The sequence below is a fragment of the Felis catus genome, chromosome B2 (assembly GCF_018350175.1).
Source record: "Felis catus isolate Fca126 chromosome B2, F.catus_Fca126_mat1.0, whole genome shotgun sequence".
Lineage (NCBI taxonomy): Eukaryota > Metazoa > Chordata > Mammalia > Carnivora > Felidae > Felis > Felis catus.
Window position 1 is genome coordinate 13403234 of NC_058372.1, and position 26751 is coordinate 13429984.

Consider the following 26751-nt stretch of genomic DNA (forward strand, 5'->3'; position numbering starts at 1 on the left):
CTGCTGGCTTTAGACTGGCTTTAGGTTTTATTTGCTGTTCCTTCTCTAGCTCCTCTAGGTGTAAGGTTTGATTGTGTATTTGGGACCTTTCTTGCTTCTTGAGATAGGCCTGAACTGCAGTGTACTTTCCTCTTAGGACTGCCTTTGCTGCATCCCAAGGGTTTTGAACTATTGTGTTTTCATTTTTATTTGCTTCCATGTTTTTTTTTTTTTTAATTTCTTCTTTAGTTCACTGGTTAACCCATTCATTCTTTAGTAGGATGTTCTTTAACCTCCATGTATTTGAGGGCTTTCCAAATTTTTTCTTCAAGTTTTGACTTCAAGTTTCATAGCATCGTGATCTGAAAATATGCCTGGTACGATCTCAGTCTTTTTGTACCTGTTGAGGGCTGATTTGTGACGCAGTACATCATAGTCCCTTTCTCCCTCTCCTGCCGTCTCCGTTCAGCTCCCAGTCCAGCCCAATATTCCTTGACTCTGTTCTTGCCTTTCTGTCTTCACTGGTCCTTTCCAGCCCACATCTGTGCAGCCTCAGTTATAGTGATAGCTTCCTAATTAGTCTGTCTACAGTCATGTCCTTCAGACCATTTTTATTACTGGTATTCCTTTTTTCCCCCCTAAAGTACAGATATGATTAAGACTTCTCATCATCTTCAAGGTAAAAGCTAAGTTATGGTGGTATGTTAGGTAACAGTAGCATTTACTGGGTACTGGGTACTGTGCTTAAAAACGGTAGTTTGGGGATGCCTGGGTGGCTTAGTAGGTTGAGTGTCTGACTCTTGATTTTGGCTCAGGTCATTTTCTCATGGTTTGTGAGTTCGAGCCCCACATAGGGCTCTGTGCTGTGTGTGGAAACTGCTTAGGATTCTCTCTCTCTCCCTCTCTCCTCTCCCTCCCCTGCTTGCACTCTCCCTCTCTCTCTCTCAAAAAAAAAAATAAACATTAAAAAAAATTTTTTAATGTGAGAACTTTTTTTTTAATTTTTTATTTATTTTTGAAGGAGAGAGAGGGAGACAGAGTGTGAGCAAAGGAAGGGCAGAGAGAGAGGGAGACACAGAATCCAAAGCAGGCTCCAGGCTCTGAGCTGTCAGCACAGAGCCTGACACGGGGCTTGAACTCAACGAACTGTGAGATCATGACCTGAGAGGAAGTCAGACACTTAACTGATTGAGGCACCCAGGAGCCCCCCCCCCCAAATAAACATTTTTTAAAAACCTGTAGTCTAGGGGCACCCGGGTGGCTCAGTCAATTAAATGTTCAGCTCTTGATCTCAGCTCAGGTCTTGATCTCAGAGTTGTGAGTTCAAGACCATGTTGGGCTTTGTGCTGGGTGTGAAGCCTACTTAAAAAGGGGAAAAAAAGCTGTAGTCTAAATTAACTCAGAGAATTCTCATAATGATGATCTGAATATGCGTACTCTTCTTTTTATCAAGGAAAATTAGACTAAGAGAGCTTAATTTCTTTAAGTGTTTATTTTTGAGAGACAGAGTGTGAGCAGGGGAGGGGCAGAGAAAGAGGGAGACACAGAATCCCAAGCAGGCTCCAGGCTCCCGGCTGTCAGCACAGAGCCTGATATGGGGCTCGAACTCACAAACTGTGAGATCATGACCTGAGCCAAAGTCAGACACTTAACTGATTGAGCCACCCAGGCGCCCCCAGACTAAGAAAGTTGAGATAATTTACCCCGAGCTGCAGAGCCAGAAAGTGGCAAAGCTACACCAGACCAATGTTTCTCTGACTTAGAAGTCTGTTCATACCCTTTATATTACACCGGCGGGGGGGGCACCTGGGTGGCTCAGTCAGTTGTGAGTGCCTGATTCTGGTTTGGCTCAGGTCAGGGTCCCAGGGTTGTGCTGTAGCCCCTTGTTGGGCTTCACGCTCACCGTGGAGCCTGCTTAAGATTCTCTTTCTCTTTCTCTCTCTCTCCCTATTTCTGCCCATCACCCCCTCTCTCCCTCTGCCTCTCTCTCCCACTCGCTCTCCCTCTGTCTCTCTCTAAATAAAATGAAAAAAATATACATCAGATATCAGCTCCACAGAAAGCTATCCACACTGGGATTGGATGCTGTGGAGAATGAAAATAGTCTCGCTTCTCTCCGAGCGTTGACCACCTCAGCTCTCGTGACTGCTAATTTTAAAAATGAGCAAGCGTGGTTTTTCAGTAGTGGTACCACTGGATCGTGAATACATTTGGATGTGGAATGCATGATGTTTTTCTTTAATCCACCTTCTACCCTACCAGCCACAGACTCCCCACACCTGTGGGGACATACAGTGTCAGGTGCGTGGCTGGCCGTACAATGCCAAGAACAGCAGACCACTGCCTCGGCAATGATGAGCGATAGAGTATTCTTTTTTTAGGAAGCTGGGTGGCCATTGTGAATTAAAAAAAAAAAAATCAGTAATACAAAGGCATTGGATTCTTTTTTTTTTTCATGTTTATTTTTGAGAGAGACAGAGCGTGAGTAGGGGAGGGACAGAGAGGGGGAGACACAGAATCCAAAGCAGGCTCCAAGCTGTCAGCACAGAGCCTGACAAGGGGCTTGAACTCACAAACCGTGAGATCATGACCTGAGCCGAAGTCGGCCGCTTAACTGACTGAGCCACCCAGGCGTCCCTCACTTATCTTGTAATTTAAAAAATCAATCCATTAGCTGTCGTGGGTTAGTCACTGAACACTTTTCAGTACATCAGTGAGAATAAAGGTGTCGAACAGACTTTGGAACTCACGAGACGTCTTCTGGGGTGTGTTTACATCCGTGATGATGGCTTTCAAGTTTAGTCTCATCAGTTTCTTAAAAGAAGAATGTGCTTACATAGAGCTGAGTGGACCCAAATGATACCCCAAACTTCGGGGGGTGTCTCTGAGTTTAATAAACGTGACTCTGGTATCCAGTAGACTTGGTGGTTTACCCCGCTGCTTTCTCTTGGGGCTGAAGCATCTCAGGTCGGTCGCAACTTGCACTTACGGAGGCCGTGTGCCCTTGACCTGCATTCTGGGTACCACAGATGGCACATGCGTAGAGTCCCAGAGAGGCGCGGACTTTCTTCCCCAGTGCTGTCACTTGTCAACCGTGTAGCTTTTCATCCTCAAGCCCGCTCTTCCTCACTGTATAATATTCCTTCTCCCTATCTCGTCCTTCTTTATCCTGCTTCCTCCACCCTCCTGTGTCCCCCTCCAAATCAGACAGATTTGAATGGAAAACAGGTCTAGGAAAGTAATTTTCCTGTAAGTTTGGGGGGAATTTAATCTACACAAAACTTAGTGCTGCCACCAACCAGCTCATTTCCTAGACCTTCATTATCTTGTTGTGGCAGGGAGGCGGGAGGGAGAATTTTTTTAAATTCTAAATCTTTAATTGCCATTATTCAGGTTCTTTTCAACTTTGGATGCCAATATTGTAGGATCCTGTCATTTTATTACTTTTTAGGCCGTGCGTTCCCAAAGTAGATAAGTACATAAAACTATATTAATAGCGTGATAAATAAGGACTTAGTGCAGTTTTTATGATAAGTTAGCTGCTTTTCAAGAAGTTTCGTTTTACAGGTAAAACGAAATGTTTTATGTTCTGTAATACATCCCCTGGGCAGGATCTGTGTAAGGAGTAAATAACAACAGGGATTTCTAAGATACAGATGGTTTTGAGAAAGTTTACTTCAGGCTAGAAGGCCAACCCTCTTCCTCCCAAGCCTTCCCCCCATCCACCTTCTGCCCTGTCAGCCACAAACCCAGCAAGCCTGTAAGGATGCACATTTTCATAACTGTAGAATGCTGGGACCGGCAGACCTGGTGATAATGAGTGGTAGGTGGTCCTTTTTGTGAGATCTTTCCTGTGAACAATTAGTTACGGTGGTCGATTCCATCCATCAGCCATAACAAAGGGAAACTTCAAGTCTGTTCTAGACAAGTATTGGCTGATCGTTCTTAAAAAAAAAATTTTCCCCTAAATATTTTCAAATGTGAAGAAAAACGTGAAGAGTTGTACCGCGGTTGACATTTTGAATGTGATGTCTTGCCATACAGAATCATCGTGTTAGCTTTCTGTCATGGGTTTGTCTGAGGGGAAGCAGTTTAGTATTTAGAGAAAGTATGCTTCCATCTGTGAGATGATCGTGTTCGTGGAGATATTTATCCAGCGGTTCCAATCTATTAAGTTTGCATCTGTGAGTCTGATTTAGTTGATTTCTATGCATATACAGATTTAATACATTTTCTGGAACATTCCATAGATTTATATATTAGTATAATGGTTTTTTTTTTTTTTTCTTTTTCATTCTGCCCTTGTAACTCAACCCCTGTAGAGAAAATGATTAAATAGCACTATCACCCTTTGGAAATATTATTAGATTTTGAGTCTGGTGTTACTTGTTAAATGTTTTAGTTTCAGGGTTCGTTATGCTGAATTTTATCAAGCGCTTGCTGAACTGAGTAAATTTTAAGATATGGTAAAATCTAGAAGAGTATTTCAATTCTATTTCTGTGACCTTCTGAAAATACTATTAAATTACGAAAAATAAGAGACTCCAATTTTTGGAAATGAAAGTGACAAACAAGTTATTATCAAATGAGATAGTATATGACCAAATGTTTTTATAAAGAATGAAATTCTCTGTAGTTAGCAAGGGCTTCCTTGAAGAAGCAGATCTTAGTCATTTCGCAGCCACAGTACTTGATAACCTTGGTTTTCTGCATGTCAGTTGGGTCTGACCCTGCCCGTGTGTGGTCAGGGTGGTTGAGCCGGGATCTCTGCACATCAGGAGCTCGGCAGTGTAACTGTGGCATTGATATCTGTACGGAAATAACCGCATCACAAGGCAGCACGTGACGTTTTAGAAAACTGACAGAGTTAAGCCCTATGGGAGCTTGGGTATGAGCCGATCACCAGTTGGGTGTCAGGGATGTCTTTGTGGAAAAGATGAACTTGAAAGCTGTTTTACACCGATCATTGTTCCATTTCTAGTAGAGTTTGGAGTGTGACCGGGTGTTAAAACGCCTGTTTAACCTCTTCATTTGGTTGACGGGGAGTGTTACATAATGGCTAGGAGTAACATGTCTGCCATGTTCTCAGTAAATGTTGGCCATCGTCACCGTAGGTACACTCTCCTTCGAAACGCAGTCCGGTCCCCGTGCCTTCAGAAAGCCTTTGCTGCAGACCAACGTGTCTGAGTTGCCCCCTCCTCTTTATTCCTGTAGAAACTTGGCATTACCAGAGTGATAAGTTGTAGGATCGATTTTTGTTGTTGCATTATTACTTCTCTGTCTCCTTTGAGGTTATGGAGCATGCATATTCCAAACTTCACATTATTTCTAGTGTCTAAGGCTCGATAAATATTTTGCTGAATGAGTGACTGAACACAACAAAGATTACATTCCATATAAGAAAAGGGATACAAGGTTGATAACAGTGATCATGGAGAGAAATGGGTGGATTCAGGATATGTTTTGGGATACAAGTGACAAGGTGTCCTGATGGATTGGATGTGAAGAATGAAGGAATGGATAAACCAAACTTGAGGAATATGGTATGCCATTAATGGACATGCAGGAGGAGACTGGCGGAAGAATAGGCTGTTGTGTAAATGCTGTCTGAGAGGCCTGGTCTACTTGAGTAGAGGTGTTGAACCGCAGTTGCATATGAGAGAGAACGCATCTATAAATCAAGAAGTCAGCATACAGATGGTATTTAAGGCTGCGTAGCTGGATGAAATTACCTTGTTAGGGAATGTAAGTGAAAGAGAAAGGGAGCCCCCAACCAGTCTTGCAGTGAGAGTGTAGTGGTCTGGAAGAGGTGGAGGGGGGGGCGGGGGGGCTAGCAGAAGAATCCAAGGAAGAGAGAAAAACTAGAGGAAACTTTCTCAAGGGATTGCCAGTTGGGTTGAATGCTGCTGAGGGATTCAGATGGAAAGTTAGAAGTGATCTCTGCATTTCGCAACATGTGATTATTGGTGACCTTGACTGTGCAGTGGTGGCGTTTGGAGGCCAAGTTGGAATCTGTTCAGGACTGGGAAGCAAGGAAGTACAAATCTGGAAGAGCTAGAGTTTTGAGTAGCCTACTCAGCGGGTGGGAGTCCTGTCTTTCAGCATCGCCAGATTATTTCATCGGATTCCAAACTGAACTCATGCGCTGCCCTCCAAAGTCTGTTCCCCTTCCTGAGTGTTCTGCTCTTAATGAATTCGCCTGCCTTCCAGGGGTCCAGACCGGAACCCGCTGGATGAATGTACTCCTCTCCTCCCTCCGTGGATCCCTGTGGGATCGGTTGCCCAGACTGTTGAGTCTTCTCCTTGGCGTTTTCAAACGGACCTCCTCCTGTTCGTCGCCTTTGCCGCTGATGTTGCTCTTCCCAGGCACTAATTAGCTCTTCTTCAAACTCCTCTGATAGTTTTCTGAGCGCTGCCTGCTTTTGTTCTTCCCCTTGTCACTGGATCTATCCATCACAGCTAGAATGTTCTTCCTAAAGCGCAGCTTTGCTCATGCTATCCTGCTAAAAATAAAACCAGATCCGTTTAGCCTGGCACTCGGAACCGTCTACCTTTTTAACCTTCTCTCCCACTCTTTCTGTTCGCTCAGCCTGCCGTCCTCCAGTGTTTGCTCTTGCCTGAATACAGACCCTGCATCATGTGGCCTCCATGTCTTCAGTTTCACTGTCGCATCTGCTCGGCCCGGCATGCCTTGCCCTCTCTTCTCTTATGTCTGTTATTTCCAGATGCTTATTACTGCCGATAAATGTGGACTCTGCCCTAAAAACTAGGAGATTTCAAGGCTTTCAAAGCCACTGCTTTATCAGTTCTTTAAAAGTTCCAGAACACTGGGCCCCTGGGTCGTTCAGTCGGTTAAGCGTCTGACTTAGGCTCGGGTCATGATCTCACGGGTCACGAGTTCGAACCCCGAATCGGGCTGTGTGCTCACAGTGCAGAGCCTGCTTAGGATCCTCTGTCTCCCTCTCTTCTCTGCCCCTCCCTTGCTCGTGCTGTCTCTGTCTCTCTCAGAGATGAATAAACATTTTCTAAAAATTTTGTTTTTAATTTTTTTTAATGTTTATTTATTTTTGAGACGGAGAGAGAGCACGAGTGGGGGAGGGGCAGAAAGAGAGGGAGACACAGAATCTGAAACAGGCTCCAGGCTCTGAGCTGTCAGCACAGAGCCTGACGTGGGGCTCGAACCCACGAACCGTGAGATCATGACCTGAGCCGAAGTCGGACGCTTAACCGACTGAGCACCCAGGTGCCGCTCATTTTTAACAAATTTTTAACGAAAGTTCCCTTAACACTGATCTTTCCTTTAAACCACACCTATCCTTCCCTTTGCTACCTCGGCCAGTCTTCTTTTTTAGGAAATGGGCACAGGAATGATTTAACGTCTGGAAGGAAGTTTCTTGGAGATTTAACAAACAGTTGTGGGTCATGATAGTCCATAAATAGGGGATGCGTATGCAGCGCGTGCTGCTAGGCTTCTCCCCTTTTCTCTTGACTTTTCTCTTGACGTGAGGAGGCGGCCCAAAGCTGGGGAGGTGAGCGTGGGCCTCCTCATGAAGGGCTGCGTCCCTCTATGGGGCGGCCACCCATCGATGAAACAGACGTGGGATTATGTGTCTTGCTTGTAGCTGTTGCCGTTTGGGGATGTGGGGGTGGGGGAGAGAAAGTCTCTGAAATTATTGCTCTTGAGTTCTGGCTTTTGAAAACAGAAGGTACCTTATAGGAATTTTGCTCACTGTTACATATTCTAAAAGGTGGAAGGCCAGTGCACTCTGAAGCCTATAGTCAAAGAAGGACTTACTCTTTAGAATATGGAGCTGAGGGCTCTTTCACCTTTTCCGCCCATCAGCGGGCTTAGAGAATCGCTCCTGTGAGGGCATCGGTGGGGAGTAAATTGAAGGTGTCTTTGCAAGATGTTCTCTTACATCTTGCCTTTTGGTGACGTATTTTCAGCTTCTTCCCATCATCAGAGGATAAAGTAAGTCTTAGGCATGTTTAACTTGACCTAAATAATCTTTCCAGAATGAAGTGGGACTATGGGCTGAAGGGAAACAATTGCACTTTTTTTCTTTTTTTTTTAAAGATGGGATTGAAAATAACCCTCTTTGTCTTAATGAACTGTGGCACTGGAGCGTTGTTACAAGGAGTCAGTGTGTTTTCAGAAAAGAGGAGGGAGGTGACCATCTGACTTCAGAGCCTTCCCTTGGCTGTGACAAGTGTATTCTGTGTTTGGCCTTCCAGCAGGCAGCTTGCCCGTCCCCTCCACCAGCTGTTAATTGTAGTCAACTATTTTGGAACATGAGGGGTATTGTAATTAGTGGTGTGGAGAGTGGATGTGAGAATTCAGAATATCCCTAGGTTTTAGTAAAGCCCAGAGTGCAAATAAAGATGAATGTCTCATATTTTGAGGGGGATCACAAGCTTTTACTAAATAAATTTACCTCCCCCAAATTACTTTTTATTATTATTAATCATGATGAAAAATATAGTTATGAAATTATGAAGGAAAACCTGAAAAAAACTTGCTTTGTCAAAAATGTTTTGTTTTATGATTGTTTATCTGTTTTCTGCTGTTGTGCATTTCCCCAGGAAACTTGGTATTTCAGGATCCTTAATTGACACTGACAGAATTACAAACCAGACAGTTTCCTGGAGGCTTGGCCCTTTTGTGTCAGGATGAGCTATGGGCCGCAGTCCTTTGATATGTGCTTTTCTCTTTCACTTAAAAGGGGAAATAACGGCACCTATTCTGGATGACTTTTCACTAACGGATCTTAAAAATCTATTATTTAATATTGATCAGTGGAGGGAAAATTGCTAAGTGCTTTTATAAACTGACTCATATATAGGAGATGGTTCATAGCTGGCATAAAAATACCTTTTTTTTTTTTTACATAAGTGTTTCAGTGTTTTAATTCTTTAAATTCTGGCAGGATTTTGTTTTAAGCCATTAATAAGGTAATAGCAGAAAAACTGAAAATAGTAGCTTTAGACTAATTGTATTGATAATTTCAGTAAAGTATATGTGAACATCCAGAAATACCACTCTGGGCTTTTATTTAGTTAGTTAGTTTATTTATTTGATTTACCTTTTTAAGTAGGCTCCATACCTGTTGTGGATCCCAACATGGGACTTGAAGTCACGACCCTGAGATCATGGCCTGGCTGAGATCAACAGTCGGATGCTTAACCAACTAAGCCCCCCAGGTGCCCCTCTGCGCCTTTGAAGTGTATACATTTTTATTATAATCTAAGAGCAGTTTCCATTGGGAATAGATGACTATAAAACCACAAATACATTTTCTTTTTTTTTTTTAATTTTTTTTTTCAACGTTTATTTATTTTTGGGACAGAGAAAGACAGAGCATGAACGGGGGAGGGGCAGAGAGAGAGGGAGACACAGAATCGGAAACAGCCTCCAGGCTCTGAGCCATCAGCCCAGAGCCTGACGTGGGGCTCGAACTCACGGACCGTGAGATCGTGACCTGGCTGAAGTCAGACGCTTAACCGACTGTGCCACCCAGGCGCCCCCACAAATACATTTTCTTACCAGACAAAAAAGCCAGACTCTTAAATACAGAAAAGAACAAACTGGTGGTTTGTTGCCAGAGGGGAGTTGGGTAGAGAGATGGGTGCAATAAATAAAGGGGATGAAGAGGGACAAATTTTCAGTTACAATCTTTTTTTGATGTTTGTTAATTTTTGAGAGAGCGAGCGAGCGTGAGCTGAGGAGGGGCAGAGAGAGAGAGAGAGGGAGACACAGACTCTGAAGCAGGCTCCAGGCTCTGAGCTGTCAGCACAGAGCCCAATGTGGGGCTCGAATTCATGAACCACGAGATCATGACCTGAGCTGAAGTTGCCACGCTCAACCCACCAAGCCACCCAGGCACCTCCAGATTTCCAGTTATAGAATAAATAAGTCACAGACATGAAAAGTACAGCATAGGGAATATAGTCAATAATATTGTAATACTGTTGTTTGGGGACAGATGGTGATGGCATTTGTTGTGGTGAGCCTTGAGTGATGTGTAGGGTTGTTGCACACCTGAAACTAATATAATGCTGTATGTTAATTATACTTCAAATAAATAAAATTCACATTTTCTTCTTTTTTTCTACAGGAAGGAACTTGAAACCTTCAAAGGTAATTTTATGTTTAATTCTCCCCTTTAAAGTAAATGAGAGTTAATTGATGTCAGATGTTCTCTCTTGATGATGAACTCATTCCTTTTTCTCTAGATCAGACAGTTTACATTAAAAAAAGTTTGCTCAGTACTGTTTTTGTAAGTTTTATTCAATCACAAGTTGTTCTGATACCCTCTTTGAGCTATAACACATATACTCAGTGAGAGTTTTGCTAATGACCATTGTAAGTAATATGTCAGGATGGCATGGTCCTAACTTTGAGGTTGTGCGAATCGCGGTTGAAGAAGATTCTGGTCTCCCTTGTGCAAAGTGTGGGCCACGTGGAGAGGGCATGGTGGTAAAGAGAGAGATGTGCTTCTGCAGTTGATCTAATAGTCGCTTGAACCCCCAAGAGGCTTTGAGTGCTGGGTCCTGCTCTGCCACTGTCTTGTAGCTTTGGGTAAATCTCTTACCTTTTTCAGGCTCAGTTTCTCTGTCTGTAAAATTAGAAGCTCCGCTGAACGGTTTCCTGAGATTCCAAAAGCACCCAGCTTTTCATTTTAGGGAACTGGTGAAGCCGAGGCCCTGAAAAAATGACCTGTGGTCACGTTGACCCTTACTGGTCATGGGGCAACAATGGTCACAAATGAAGAAAACCACAAACTTTCCAGCAGCTCACAGCCCTTCCAATGTGCTATGTTTTCACTAACTGATTAGCAATTAAGTAGAGAAGTCACTATTCTCAGAGAGACTCTTTTCAGTAACTAGGAAGGCTTTGAATTATTGCCCTTTATATTACACATTAAACGAGTTTTATGCTTATTATATTTCACATATAAGCCAGTATTGACCAAGATTTACTGAATGACTGAAGATTTTGCAGTATATCACTTACCGCTGAATTGTTTATGTGTATGGTCTGTTTGGATGCTTTGGGAAAATAACTAATCTTCAGGATAAAAGGTATAAAGGCTATTCCTGCTGTGACTCTAATTGAACAGACTTGTTTTGGCTGGATTTCTGTTTGACTCTAGTTACAGTAAATGATTGAGTTCGTGGCCGGAGTGTTGAGGGTAATGTTAAATGATGATGTGATATAATGTGTTTATCATGGTTTTCATTATTCCTAATCAATTTGTGCACCAGGACTCATGTATATTATTTTATATCAGTGTTTAAAATAAGATTTGAAATCCTCCTAAAGTGTTCTTTTCCCTCTCATTTAGTTGACTAGCATCTTATATAACATTAGGAGAAGAAAAAAAAACCAATCAAGTTAATAGTGAAAGACAGGCAAGAACACAGATGATGCGAAAATGTCAACTTCAGTTCTGTCTCAGTACTGAGGCCTTTTTTTCCTTTCTTTCTTTTTTTTTTTTTTTTTTTTTTGTATGACAACGTTCACAGTGAGAGACCAGACATTTTCAAAAGGTTCAATAGTGTTACATATTACCCAAGACAATAATTCAGTTTATGCCACAGTATCTTACTTACACACACACACACACACACACACACACACACACACACACACCTAAATATGATACATTTAACAGCACATCTCACCCACCCATAGGCCAATTAAAGCTCTCACATTTGAACAAACTCTAAATTGATTATTGCATCATATCTAGATTTTTTAGTACCAATATTCATTAAAAGTTCTTTCCTATGGAGTGGTTTGCTAATATTTCAAAAGCATGAGGAGCATATAATAAGAAAAAAGAAATAGAACTGCTCTTCAAAGACATTAATGGAAGAAAAAGAAAGAAAAACATACAAACAAATTGTAACAATTTATTTTTCAGACGTTGTCTTTCTTTTTCCTTTATAGGTTACAGGAAAGCAAAATATGTTACTTCCTCTAATGGTCTTATTTAACTCCTGTACTTGTATTTGGAAGCTTTTTTGTAAATAGGTGAGAAGCTCACTTTGGGAAACAAAAACAAAATTGGTAGCCCCCCAAAGTTGGTGGTATAGATCAATGTCATGCAAGTTCTGGATTCTTCTTTCTGTACTCCGTGGATGTTAGTGAGATGAGTGCCCCTCTCACAGGTACCACATGTAGCACATTTCTACGATATTAGAAACTGGTAACTTATTGTTAATTTTTTTTTTTTTTAATATTGGCAACAGGAAGGTTTTCTGTGTTCCCTGAAGATTACGTTTTTAAAAAACCTTTTGATGATAGTCACTTGAATATTAAACAATCAAAAAAGAAGGGTAGGATCTCAGAAATCTTAATTTTTAATTTTCACTGGGGAAGGCATTCCATTATCATAAGTATGTGTAGAATAAATAAGTTTTTCACAGTCCTTAAGGACGTACAAAATTTGCCATGAATAGACATGCCTCTTTGTTAGGATTATTTATAATTTTTACATTTTAATTTTTAAAATAGCTTATTGTTCCATGTATAAATCTACAAATCTCTCAAGATTTTTAAAGGATTATGTCTAGAAATATTGTGCCGCTTGCCTCCGTAATTCCTGACTTAACGTGGCTTTGCTAGGCGGGCTCGTTCTTCTGCCTTCACTCGGGTGCCTCACCAGATTAACTATCGTTCTCCATGAAATATACCGACCGATACCCACAGCATGCTGAATCCTCATGGCTGGTAGGCTACTCACCAGTCCACCCAAATGTTTTTATTTCTGCTAGTTGCATTGAATGCTTACCCAGAGTGAGTTGTTTGTTCTTGAACTCATTTATACTTGTTTTATAATCTGTAGTTTAATTAAATATCAGAAAAGAAAAAAAAACGATGAAACCTCAGTGTTAAGGAGAACTGTTGGTAAGAAAACAAAGTTGACAGCTTTGGAAGACTTAGTATATGTAAATAGATTTTTTTTAATTGCTACAAAAGGTAAAATTCAAGACAGAAAAGAATTGGGGAAAAATAATAAAAATCCTGAGAGGTTCTGTACACAGATTGTTTCACACATCTTAAATTCCTGCTGTGCTTTTAAAAATAGACTGGAAATTTTATTCATTGTAGTATGGATGGCTTATGTAAGAATTTTTAATCAGTGGACCTATCTGTGCTCAAAGAATTCATGAATAGACATATGGCTGCATTTTGTTTTACTATGGTTATATTTTATATTACAGTGTATATGTGTTTTTAATGGATTCCTGTATTATCTGCTTTTTAAAAAATTAAATGACCAACATGGGATCCAGTTGTATCATGTAAGAGGATGTCCATTGTAATCTTAATACAAAATTATCCAGCCTTGTCAGAAATGTGACTGACAGTGTGAAAACATGCCAGGACTTAGGAGTTACCACTATCACAGTGAGTGGATCATCATGTGAACATGTGGGGGAGAGCAGCTAAGGCCAGCCTGATACAGTGATCACAATTATGGCTTAGCTCTGGAAAGCAAAGCCATGAAAGAGCTAGGGCTGGAGTGGGCAAAGATATGAGAGGAAGACTGAGACAATTTAGTGATAAGGAAGGACATAGAGGGGAAAGTTTAAAGAAGTGGTTATCAGTGATTTAAGTACTACAAGGAAGTTGAGCAGAATGGGGAAATCCCATTGGATTTGACAGTGAACAGATTGTCAAATTGGTAATTGGTGACCCAAAAGAGCTATTTGTAAGGGGGGGAATCCAGATTGTAAATCAGTAGTGTACGAGAAGTTAGGATATAAAGGTGATGCGAACTCAGCATTCTTCCTTGAATGAAAGGACAGAAATAAAAAAGTAACGTGAGACAGAATCAGGTCAAGGTCAGGGGAGAAGGTGAAATTGAGATGTTAAGGAGTTGAGTAAGATCCTAGAGAAGATGGAAAGCAGTGACATCCAGATGAATTGTCTTTGGGAAGGATCGAGGGACATCTCTTTCCCTGAAACCTTACAGAAGGAGAGATGCCTGGTAATATGGGGGAAAAGTTGACATGGAGAGAGGAAACAATTTTTTGGAGAATCCATTTAGGGTAAGATGGTCTGAATTTTGTAGGACTAGGCCCAGAAGTAGCAATAAAAACTGAAATAAATACGCTGTAGTGAACACAGGGTTGGGAATTGGGAGGGCGCATATGGTGAATCAGCAGCGCTTGATAATCTTGGAAACTAATGAGAGCAGGGTTAAAATGACTGGCTGTGGAATTCAGGCTGGAAGGGAGAGGCCTGGCTAGACCAGTTAAATAAACAGGATCTGAGGCACGGGGGATGGTGTGCACCATAAAGACGGAGAACAACAGGTCAGTGGTTGAGGTGGATCTTGTGGTCAAAGAAGGAATTTCAGTTTGAGATCTTAGCGGTGGAGCAGGTTCCCAGTGATGATGGCTAATCTGAGTAAAACTAGAAGTCACAAAATTGTAGAGGTTACCTGAATCAGAGAGTTCTGAGACCTTTGGGAGTCTCACGTGTTTGGATGACTCTTCTGGCTTGCAGCCCTTAGCACGTTATAAATCTGGATTATGACAGATAGTAAACTTGGGGAGAGTTTGTTGATTCCATTCAAGAGTTAGCTTAACAGGAGCTCCTGGGGGGCTCCGTCAGTTAAGCGTCCGATTCTTGGTTTCAGCTCAGGTCACGATCTCACAGTTCCTGAGTTCGAGCCCCACACCGGGCTCCGTGCTGACAATGCGGAGCCTGTTTGGGATTCTCTCTCTCCCTCTCTCTCTGCCCCTCCTGTGCACGTGCGCACGCGCTCTCTCTCTCTCTCTCAAAATAAATAAATAAACTTAAAAAAGAGTTAGCTTAACATGTGAGGCACAACTGTTCAGCTGCTGTTTGGCAGTATTTAAGTGGGGGAGACTGTTTGAATCCTATCGTTGTCCTCTGTCCTCAAGGAGCTAAGCCCTGTGGCAACCCTTGCAGGATAGAGAGGCAAATACGTATGTTTAATACAATGCAAAGAAAATTATGATAGAAATAAGCACACTAAGGCAGGAATAATGGACTATTTAGAGAGAGGCAGCCGCACTTGAGCTGGATCTGAATGAAGAGTACTTACCAGGTCGGAAAGGGTAATAAGGACATTGCAGAAAGAGGAAAGAACAGTTGCAGAGATGTGGAGATGTTTATTTCAAGAACACAAGTGAAGATTTAACTTCTTGTTCAATGAGGGAACTACAAATAATTTGTTAACAGCTAAAGCATATGGTGTGTGGGGCTGAAGTAGTGAGGGACAAAGTGGGGATGTAGGCAGGGAACAAACGATACACAGCCTTAAATGTCATACAAAGGAGGTTAGGCTTTTTCCTTTGGGCTGGGGGTCTCCAAGGAGGGATGCGACTGTGCAAAACATTGGGAGTGCAGAAGAGAGCTGGAACTTCCCCTTGTTTCTGTTTTACGTCATCCTTTTAAATTTCCATTTTTGTGTAGGTTATAGAATACACTGGTACCGGAACTCATATCTGTCTTATATAAATGTATGCATTTGGGGTCCACGTAAAGGTTCTTAACTCATGGTGGAGGTACATGGGCTTAGAGGAGGGAGGGTACTGCTGTAGCTGGTAGACACAGGGTGGGCCTGGGGGGACCCAAAGGGTTTTCATTAGGCTGGTAGAATCAGATCTGCATGTTAGAGCAAGCGTTCTGGTATCACATGAAAGATGGGTTGGAAAGAGCAAGTCTCCAGTAAGAGATTCACTGGGAAACTTAAAAGATTTGAATTTGAGGCAGTGGTAGATTGGAGAGAGAGACACAGGAACAAAAAAACTGGGTGGGTGGAATAAAAAGACTTTTCTAACTGTGTAGGGTTCCTCTTACACTTCTGGCTAGGGCATGTGCACAGGTTATGTGTTTTCCTTCAAGAAATATAATACGGGTCAAAGCAGGTTTGGGAGGGAATGGTAGCGAATTTGGCTGATTTGGGTGGAGGAGAGGGATGTAAATGTATCGGTTTTGCAGGCAAGTTCCCAATAACCCCATAAAACTTTTTGGTATCCAATGGATTGAGAAATGATTTTTAAGAACAATCTTACTGAGGTTCGATTTGTATACTACAAAATTCATCCATCTTTAAATGTACAATTCAGTGATTTTTTTTTTTTTTTTTTTTTTTTTAGTGTTTATTTTTGAGACAGAGACAAAACATGAGTAGGGGAGGAGGAAAGAGAGAGGGAGACACAGAACCCGAACCAGGCTCCAGGCTCCGAGCTGTCAGCACAGAGCCCAACGTGGGGCTCAAACCTATGAACTGTGAGATCTTGACCTGAGCTGAAGTCGGACACTTAACCGACTGAGCCACCCAGGCACCCCTTGTGAATTTCTTTAAAAAAGGAAGAATGCTGTGATCTGGATAGGGATTGTGTTGAATATATAGATCAACTTGGCAAGAATTGCTGTTTTAATTTTGAGTCTTCCAATGCATGAACAAGGACTGTGTCTCCGTTTATTTAGATCTTTGATTTTTCTCAGAAGTGTTTTATTTTCCATAGAAGTCTAGGACTTTTGTTAAATTTATCCCTAAATATTTTATTCTTGTTGAGTGAATTCTGTCTTGATCATATTAAATTGGAGGTGTCTGTGAGACATTGCAGGTAGAGGTGTCCAGTGAGTCATTGGGCCTCGAGAGAGAAAAATCTGAGCTATATTTGGGAGCATATAGGGGAGTTTGGCTGAAGTTGCCCACAGAGAGCCGGCAGAACCCAAAAGAAGATGGCCGGGGATAGAAATCTAGGAAGCACTAACATTCACCAGATAAGCACAAGAAGGGAACGTATAATTGACCCGTGGACAACATGGGGGATAGGGGCATCGACCGCCTGCGTGATTGAAAATCTGTGTATAACTTTTGACTCCCCCTGGAAGCCTAACGGACTTCTGTTGATCAGAAGCCTTACCCATAATATAAATAGTTGCATGTTATATAGATTATGTAATGAATTCTTGAAGTAAGTGAGAGAAAAGAAAATGTTATTAAGAAAATCATGAGGAAGAGTAAGCACATTTACACTACTGTACTGGATTTATGTAAAAATAATCACCCGTAAGTAGATCCATTCCATTCAAACCCACGTTGTTCAAGGGTCAGCTCTACTGCTTATAATGGAGGCTGAGGGCAGTCGGCCACAGAGATGAGGGAAGACTGGTATTCCTAAACAGAACGTTCAAGGAAATGCCAAGAAGCAGTGTCGTACTATTGTAGAGAAAGTAAAGAAAAGGGTCATTTAATCGGGCAACTGGAGGCTGATGGGTGAGGTAACTGGGAACGGTGTCAGCAGCATGGGTGTTCGTGTGCGACGGGGGCAGTGGAAACTGAGCGGTGGAGGATTGAAGGGTGAGGGGAATGTTCTGTCTTGTTCACCCCTGTGAGCTGGGCGCTTGGCACATTGCTGGTTATTAGATAGTCAAACAAACGGAAAGTAGCTAGAATGCTTTCAAAAGCTACGGCTCCGGGGAGGAAAGAAGAGAGGTTAGAGGACAGGGTTAGGTTCAAAGGAGGACTTGTTGTTGTTGTTTGTTTTTTAAATTTGTGAGAACCTTGAGTCTGTCTGTATGAAAGGGGAGGAGAGGCTGAGGCTGAAGGGGGGACGGGGCGGGGGGGGGGGGGCGGTGGCTGGCAAAGCTGGACTCAGAGCCGACCAGAGGGAGTGGGTTAGAGCATCCTCTTCTGAAACAGGCAGACATTGTTGACAAGTGTCTGTAACTGTCGGAATCGTCATGATTTAAGATATTTATTAAGAACATATAGCACATTCTAAGCCAGTGGTGAGTGTCGCTGAATTTGAAGAAACCTTTAGGCTGAATTTATGTTAAAAGTGAAGCGGGGGATGGCTAAAGATACCTTACGTGTTGTGACACGAACTCTATTCTTAATCTTTAGTGTATTCCTTTCACATAGCAAGGTTTCTTCTCCCTTTTGGTATGTCACTAACACATCTCTGTGTCTAAATGACGAATTCACCTGAGTTTAGTGTCTTTTCAGCCCCCACCCCCCTTTTGTGAGCGGCATTTGGTATGGCCCCAGATCTGTGCATACGTCTTTGCACACCAGAGCCCCGAGAGCCTGCATGTGGCTTTTATAGAGGCAGTAGATTCCGATATGTGTCTGCCTGAGCCATCAGCAGAAAACTAACAGGCTTAATACAGCCTCTTTGGAAAAACCTGCTTCTGGCTTCAGCCTCACTTCCTTTGTTCCACATCTCAGAGGATGCACATCAGGGGAGCTGCGTGCTAACGGGAGGTTTCACTTGACCGGCACTGAGCTCCTGTTTACCTGGTCACTTTCCACATCCATGTCATCTCCAGGACTCACCGAGAATAGTCAGAGGGATCCCTGTAGGTGGAACTTTCTTTTATGTTTTTCCTTCACTGCTTTTCTTTACAGTTTTCGCCTCCATGCTTGAGTACATTGCAGTGTTTGCATGGTACACAGATGATATATTCTTAAAAAGCAGAAATTAAATTTCAGTTTGCTTTGGATCTTCAAGTAGTACATGTTAATGAAAGCATTATTACTCTCTGTGTGTTACCAAGTAATAACTACCAAACTGATACCTAAAAACAAATAAATAAAAAACAGCGTTGCCTGGAAATGTAGGACTTTGGGTTTTATCATACTGTGTGTTATCATCCATCAGGTGAAATGCACCAGACAGGCGTTTATATGAGGCGGCATTTACATTAAAAGATAAATATGAAATACCAGGAGAGTCATGCCAGCTATTACAGTAATGAGTCCAATTCTTATGTGGTGCAGCTCCATAAAACTAATTCAGCATCCTTTGTTGCCGGTATGTTCATTTTCCAACAAGCAGTTGATATAGTTAAATATGTGAGCCATATCCAACTGTGTAAAGTTAAAATTCATTCCATGCTACTATATGGGTTTGTCTAAAATGGCTGATTTTCAATTGGATTTTGAGAATGTCCTAATGCTTCATACAGATAAAAAAATATATATATATTTATATATATATATATATATATATGTATTATTTTTCTGATTATCCAGAACTTCAAAGCACTTTAACACTTGTTGGCTAGAGGCCATGGTTTTGGTGATGGCTATGTGTGGCATTTTTGTAAATACATATACAGGGATATTAAGCTTGTGGAATTTACTGCAAAAATGATACCTTACATTAATGGCTTTTTGGGGTTGAGAAATCTATGCATGGAGAAAACTGAATAATTTTTAATAATTACTGCATTTTTTAAAAACTCCGTATTTAAAAACTCCATTATGCCTTTTAGGTGGCATGTGTTAAGCCATGCTGTGGATCGTCCCCTGTCAGACAGAAACCCACTGGTTTTCAAGGGGGAGAAAATGAAAGAAGTGCATTTTGCCTTGACAGCTTACGCCATCATGAGCATTCTGATTTTGTAGATTACAGATTAGAATAAGGGACATCAGACTTGAGTTCGGTGGAAAGTTCCTTCTTTTTCTCCCTCTCTCGTGTCCATCTTGTGTACAGGATAGCCGAACCTTTCAGGCTTTTTAAGCATAGATACAAATATTAACTGAAGCAAAATGGTAGCTCAAGAATTCATTGTAAAACTGGAGCATTAGTGGAATCAAACTCTAACCTGAGGCATTACCACATTCTCGTTCATTAGTTAGTTGTTCAGGGATAAACCGGTAAGAATGGGGGAAGTAAGAACTTCAGTGTTTATTTTTAAAGTATTTATTTATAGGGAATCTATAATAAATGGCATTTGCTTCCCTCGGTCATACCGTCTTAACATAGTGGTGGTTAAGAGTAAAGCTTTGAATATAGATATAATCTGGTATTAAATTTTAAAACTTTAAATTATTCATGGAAGAAATGACTCCCTGAAAATCTTGACTTGTCGGTGAATATTGGCAAGACTTTTAGTATCTGCTCTTTTTTCTTTCACGTGTCAATATGTGCAAGTGTATATTCATTTTTGAAACCCAGGTTTATATCCTATAACTTAGTATTTAAGTGAAGTTGCTGTCTGTGTCCTGGAGTACAGAAATAGTTATATCCTGTCTGTGGATTTTTGGTTCTTAGTTTATTTTTAAGACCTAGTTGACTCTTTATCCTAATAGCCTGTCATAAGATGTCATAGCGTGGCATGATCCAGGACTCTCCCAGAAGCTATTTTATGCTCAAGGGGAACTGGAGTTCTAACAGCTTGTTTGGGTATTAAACTCCACAAAGGAGAGCCTTGAGATCAGGGTTGTGTTGCTTACCTGTTACCTGTGATTACATACCACTGTTGTGTAACTAGTAATCCTAGCAGTCGCGTCTGTTCAAACGGCATCAGAACAGCTTTTTGTTTTATGTCGTGTATGCTGGTATCATGAATGAACACAGCTGTTCTGTTTCATTACCTTTCTGCTGGAACCCAGTATAAACTTGACAGCAAAAATTACACCTTTCAGCAAACTAAATTCCAGTCCCACAAAAAGGAGAGTTCTATGAAAAATTTTACCTGTCAGGCTCAAAAAGAGATTTTTATATGGAGCCGCCTGATTTTGTGTCAGGTCTTTTTGGAGGTTTGTGCCGGAAAATGACACGTAGGATCTTGTAGCTCAGTTGTGGAAACTGTTCAGGCCCCTTCTCAGAAGACTGGGGGCCGCTTGGTGATTTTTATAGACCTCGGGACAAGGGAGAAGTCCAGGTGGCCCTTCTGGGCCCTAAGCTCGCTCCCCGTCTTAAATACTCATCTGGCTTTCCTTGTGGAGGTATGCCCATTCTGTCAATAAAAGTATATGAAATTTTGTCCGTTTGACTGCAGTCGAGGAATAAAACAGTGCTTACCCCTAAGATAAGGGAAATAACTACAGACGCATTGGAACAATACTGAGGTATTTACCTCAGTTTTCTGTTTTTCTCGAGAATGGAAGTGTTAGTGTAAGATAACAAAGGGGAGCATAAGGTACTTACTCACAGGCTGTTCACTTGCAAGTCTTCTCATTACAGTTTTGAAAACTTACGAGTGAAGCACTGTAGCTGTAGATAAGATGAAATTGAACAGTCAGAAACTTGCCAGGTGAGGATCGCTGCTAGTTCTGTTTACATTTAGTTTTAATTGAAAGCAAAAAAATACTTGTAATGAAAACTGTCTTCATAATTTCAAAAATGCAACAGAAAAATAAATATTTGAACATATGAACTTGACCTGAGGATTTGTTCTTTTTACATGTAATAAAATTAATGTGGTACAGAATCCCAGCTGTACCATTATAGGTATAGGAGTATAATTCTGTTATTTCTATGAAAATTTTCATAAAAAGAAGGAAACGATCCTCACAAAACTAAAAATAGAACTACCCTACGACCCAGCAATTGCACTAGTAGGCATTTATCCAAGGGAAACAGGTGTGCTGTTTCGAAGGGACACAGGCACCCCCATGTATATAGCAGCACTATCCACAATAGCCAAGGTATGGAAAGAGCCCAAATGTCCATCGATGGATGAATGGATAAAGAAGATGTGGTATATATACACAATGGAGTATTACTCGGCAGTCAAAAAGAATGAAATCTTGCCATTTGCAACTATGTGGATGGAACTGGAGGGTATTATGCTAAGTGAAATTAGAGAAAGAAAAATCATATGACTTCACTCATATGAGGACTTTAAGAGACAAAACAGATGAACATAAGGGAAGGGAAATAAAAATAATATAAAAACAGGGAGGGGGACAAAACAGAAGAGACTTATAAATACGGAGAATAAACTGAGGGTTACTGGAGGGGGTGTGGGAGGGGGGATGGGCTAAATGGGTAAGGGGCACTAAGGAATCTACTCCTGAAATCATTGCACTATATACTAACTAATTTGGACATAAATTTAAAAAAATAAAAAATTTTTAAAAAGGAAACGATTAAGTATCTGTAGTACACTATGTGCCTGGCTCATTGTAGTATCATAGTAGCTCAGTTAGTACGAGGTTAACTAACCTCATAGGATGAGAAACTTGACGCTGAGAGATTCGACAAGTTCACTGGCCAGTGAGCATTTCAGCAGGGATTTAAACCCAGGAATGTCTTCCCTCAAAACTTGTGTTTTTCTCACTTCACCACAATCATTCATGGGATGTGGGGGAAAGCAAACAGTGAAAATGAGAATAATTTTCTGTTCCTATAGTTTTTTCTTTACCTGTTATATTTATTCTCATTCTTTTGTCCCACTCTCTTTCTGGGCCAGATCAGCTTAAATTCACACACTTTAATAGCTAAGTAGCTTGTTGACATTTCATCTTTAACTCCAGTTTAACTGCGTACCTGTCTTGCTGAGTATTTGTTTTAAAGACAAATACCAAGCAAAACCCAGTGTAAGAAAAGGGGGAGGCAAGCTGATGGATGCTACAGGGCCCTAGAAAGACTGCTCTGAATGTGGAATGTGGATTGAGGCTTAAAACAGGACTGAAAGAAAAACTTGTGAAGGCTTCCCGATCCCTTCCTCACACCACACCTGAGTCCGATGTGAAAACTGGAACTTTTCTTAAAATACAGTCTTATTAACTTCAGATACTGATTTCTGCCTAATAGTTTTAAAGGAATTTCAGACAGCGTCCCCTTTTTCCACTTCCGGAATCTTACCTTAGAAAAACCTTTTCAGTGCTATAATCCAGCATCTTATTCTGTATAAAATCCCTTTTTGGGCTATTCTGGGGATGTGTGTCTAGAGTTGGTTGAACAGCCTTATTCTCCATGGACTTTCCTGAGTTTCAGAGTCTTAGCTCCCTCACCTTTGTTTTTCATAATACCTGGTTGGAAATGCTTTGTTCTCATCACTCTTGTCCGGCCACACTCTGGTTTTCAGTACCCCTTAGGAAAATGGCGTGGGGAACTGTGGTCTTCCAGAAATGGTGACTAGTAATGTAGCATTCCCTTTTTCACCCGGTCAGTTCATGTTTAACCACAATGCCCACATCTTTTTCAACAGGAAAGTGCCCCCACCATATCTTTATTATTATTATTTTTTAATGTCTGTAAAAGCAAAGTATCTCTAATGTGGACAATTTATAAAATGCTACCAAGAAAAAAATTGAATTGCTGATCAGAAGCAGTCTCAAAAATTTTGGAAGACACACACACACACACACACACACGTACACACACCCCTTCCTCAAGTTACCATGGGGATTATGTACTGGTAAACCCATTGCAAGTTGAAAATGCATTAATATACCTAACCTACTGGACATCATAGCTCAGGCTAGCTTACCTTACACATGCTTAGAGCACTTTTTTTTTTTTAATGTTTATTTTTGAGAGAGAGAGAGAGAGAGAGAGTGTGAGCAGGGGAGGGGCAGAGAGAGAGGGAGACACAGAATCAGAAGCAGGCTCCAGCCTCTGAGCTGTTCGCACAGAGCCCAATGTGGGGCTCGAACTCATGAACCATGAGGTCATGACCTGAGCCAAAGTCGGATGCTTAACTGACTGAGCCCCCTCAGGCTCCCCCGTGAGCAGTTATATTAGCCTACAGTTGGGCGGAATCATCTAGCACAAAGCCTGTTTGATACTAAAGTGTTGAATGTCTCGTGTAATTACTGAACTCTGTAGTGAAAGTGGGAACAGTGGTTGCATGGGTACAGAGTGGTTGTCCACGTTCCAGTTGTTCCCCGTCATGATCGTGTGGCTGACTGGCAGCTGCGGCCACTGCCCCACCTCGCGGGAGAGGACCGTTTCGTGTGTCACCAGCCTGGGAAAAGATTAGCATTCAGAACTCAAGGCTTCTGCCGAATGGCTATCACTCTCGCACCATTGTCACGTTGAAAAGTTGTAAGTCAGACCATCATCAGTCAGGGATGGACACACACACACACACACACACACCCAAAGCTGAGATAGTGTGTAAACAGTTCTGTTCCTTGTTCTTCCACATTATGAAATCAAGATCGTCCCATGTCATTAAAATATGTGATTATTGACTGAGGTGCGCTGCTGAGATGAAATTTGACTTATTGGCCTTTCATCGTGAACTGTTTTGTTCATGCTTTTCCCCGCTTTCATGTGAGGTTTTCATGCACTTGTTGATTTGAGTGAGACTGTCACATATTACGATTGTCACATTGTGGTCCTGTTTATCGCAGATATTTTTCCCAGCTGGTTATTTGCCCTTTAATTTTGTTTACTTCATTAATTACACACGGAAGTTTAATATTTTGATATATTCAAATGAATGTTTTAAAATTACGTCCTCCATTGCATTTATGCCTGAAAAAAGTTCTTTCCCAATCCTAAGAAAAACTTTTAACTTGTAGTTTCTGCTAGTTTTTATGCTAATTGTCATTTGCTGGTTTTACTAGTTAACCGGAAACTTGCTCGGACGGACGGCGCAAAGTGAACACTCAGTTTTTTGCCATTTAGGTTATTATTTTTTTCTAGTCCGAGGGAATAGTCCTGTGTGGTTCCCTACCTCTGTTGTTGGAAGGTTTGGATCGGTTAAATTAAACTCTGCCTGTGTGATGCCTGGCCCCGAGCAGCTGAACGTCTCCGGAAAACAGAAACCCGGCCGCCTTTCCTCAGGGCCGCACTTCACATCCTGTCCACAAGAGCCTGGAGCACAGCCTGGCAGCTTCTCTCCTGTCACTGCCGACCTCCCCTCTCCCCTCCTCATTCCTGATTGGTTTCTTCTGATTTCACCGAGGAAGTAGAAGCGGTCAGAAGGAACTCGCGTGTTTCCTCCACCGCCGCTCTGGCTGCCTGTGTGTCCGCTTAGGGTCTGTCTTACCCCCAACCCTGGGGGACTGTCCCTGCTCCCCGAGCCACCTCTCCCTTTCGCATTGCCTCCGATCTGCCCTCTCCTCCTTCAGGACTTTGGCTATTCCGCCCCCACCCCCCCTTCCTACATCATTAGTTTTTGCCTCCTGCTGAATCATTCCCAGCGATGGCTCTCATTTTCCCTGGTTCGTGGTTCTTTTTCTGTCTTCTTTGCCACACTGTCCTTTTTACCCCCCTCCCCCCCTTGCGAGCTGGGTTCCATCCTTGGACCTTTTCTCTCGCCTCCTGCTGCAGTCCCAAGGCTCAGAATGCCACCTGACGCTAATGACTCCCCGAATCAGCAGCTCCTGCCCTAACTGCCCCGCTGAATCTTCTGTGGGTGTAGGCGGCTCCCAACTCGGGGTCCCTGCAGCTTTGCTCGCAGGCATCTTGCCCTCCACAGGTTGCCCCCCCCATCCGCAGGCCCTTCTGTCTCCCCAGGTCAGGAAACCATACTGCCATTCGCCCCAGGACTCGGGCCACACAGCCAGAAAGCGCTGCCTGAGTCCTCTGTCGCTGCCACACCTCACGTCCGGGTCCTCCGTCCATCTGGTCAGCGCCGCCTTTGAGCCAGACCCCACACCTGACCGCCTGTCCCCGTCCCTGCCGCTGCTGCCCGCTCCCTGCCTGCACTCCCCTCCGCCATCCGAGAGGCCACCTCCTTGCCCAAGATGCACTTCTGGCTTCCGGTCACCCCATCACCCCGAGGGTAGCGTCCGAGCCCTTCTCCTGGTCTGCGAGGCCCTCCCCACGCAGGCCCCGAGTCCCTCTCTGCCCTCCTCTCCACCCATCCTCTCCCAGGCCCGCACTGTTCTTCCTCCAGGCAGCCGCCCGGCTCCTTCCTTCCAGCTGCCTCCGCGAGGGGGCTCCTCTTAAATCATGCAGCCTTCACTCTCTCCCTTTACCTGGCTTCGTTTTATTTCATTTTCTTTTTGGTCAGAGTGCAGACCTGACATAACGTTTCTCTGGCTTTTCTCTGCTTTATCCAGAGCGTATAGAACAGTGACTGCACTGAATACACGTTCATGGGATGAGTGGACATTTTCCTTCCTTGCATTCTGGCCCGGCCGCCTTTCCACTCTGGCTTCCACGCGTTGCCACAGCCACCCACCCGAAACCTCACGTCTGTCTGCCCCCGTCTGCCATTGAGGCTCGGATGGCTCCCTGGTCTTGTGGCCGCATCTCCCGCACATCAGTCATTTGAGCTTTGCTTTCAGTGTTTGTCCTGTCCATGTACAGTCCACACTGTTGTCAACTGGTTTTCTTTAAATCGGCTCAGTATGAAATTGTATCTTAAAGTACAGTTATTGTTATGAATGGAAAATTACTGTCCCTTGACACGAATAGGAACTAATGGCAAAAGTAAGCACGTAACTGTTAAAACTGCCCCACCCCAGATGACCTTGCCTACAGTAATTAGGAGAACGGAGTCACAGCTCTTTTAACACAGGAGACAGAAGCCTCCTTGAAAGCTGTGCTCGCCTCTCTGGCTTCATCATTCGTTCCTCCGTGTTGGACCTCATGGTCCAGAAACACTCCGTCATCTGTTTCCGCCTCCGTTCAGGCTCTTCTCAGATCCGTGTCTTCCCCCTCGTGCCCTCATCTGGCTTCTACACATTCCCCTGTGAGGCCTGCTTAGATGCCCCTTCCTCCTAGAAGGCCTCCTGGCAAGCAGGTTAGGTAGGTCCTACCCCTCTCTTCTGCTTCCATGGCCCCCTTAGTTGCTTAGTTGCCCCTCCCTCATCTAATCCATGTTGAATTGTAGTTTTCTGCAGTGACTTTCCCACACGAGTGGACTCTGAGGTCCTTAAGCACAAGGACCCTCTCACGCCCATCTGTGCGGGGCTAACACTGAGCCCGGGGCCCGTCTGTGGGTAAACGGCAGAGGCACGAACTGGCCCTGAGGTGTGAGCTGTAAATGCACATAGGACAGGATGGTAGGGGTTTTGGTTCCCGGTTGCCGAATGAGATTGGCCCGTTTCACAAGAACCTGAGATGGGGTTTGCC

At 42.8% G+C, this 26751-nt stretch overlaps 1 protein-coding gene across 2 annotated transcripts in view; it reads left to right on the forward strand.

Annotated features, from left to right (window-relative positions):
- The window catches only part of DTNBP1 (dystrobrevin binding protein 1), a 131655-nt gene that overhangs the window by 61439 nt on the left and 43465 nt on the right, over nt 1-26751 (forward strand). For both annotated transcript variants that reach the window (XM_023253668.2, XM_023253667.2), the window contains exon 7: nt 10095-10117. In XM_023253668.2, the coding sequence (XP_023109436.2) occupies nt 10095-10117 (23 nt within the window). The remainder of the gene's footprint in view (nt 1-10094; nt 10118-26751) is intronic.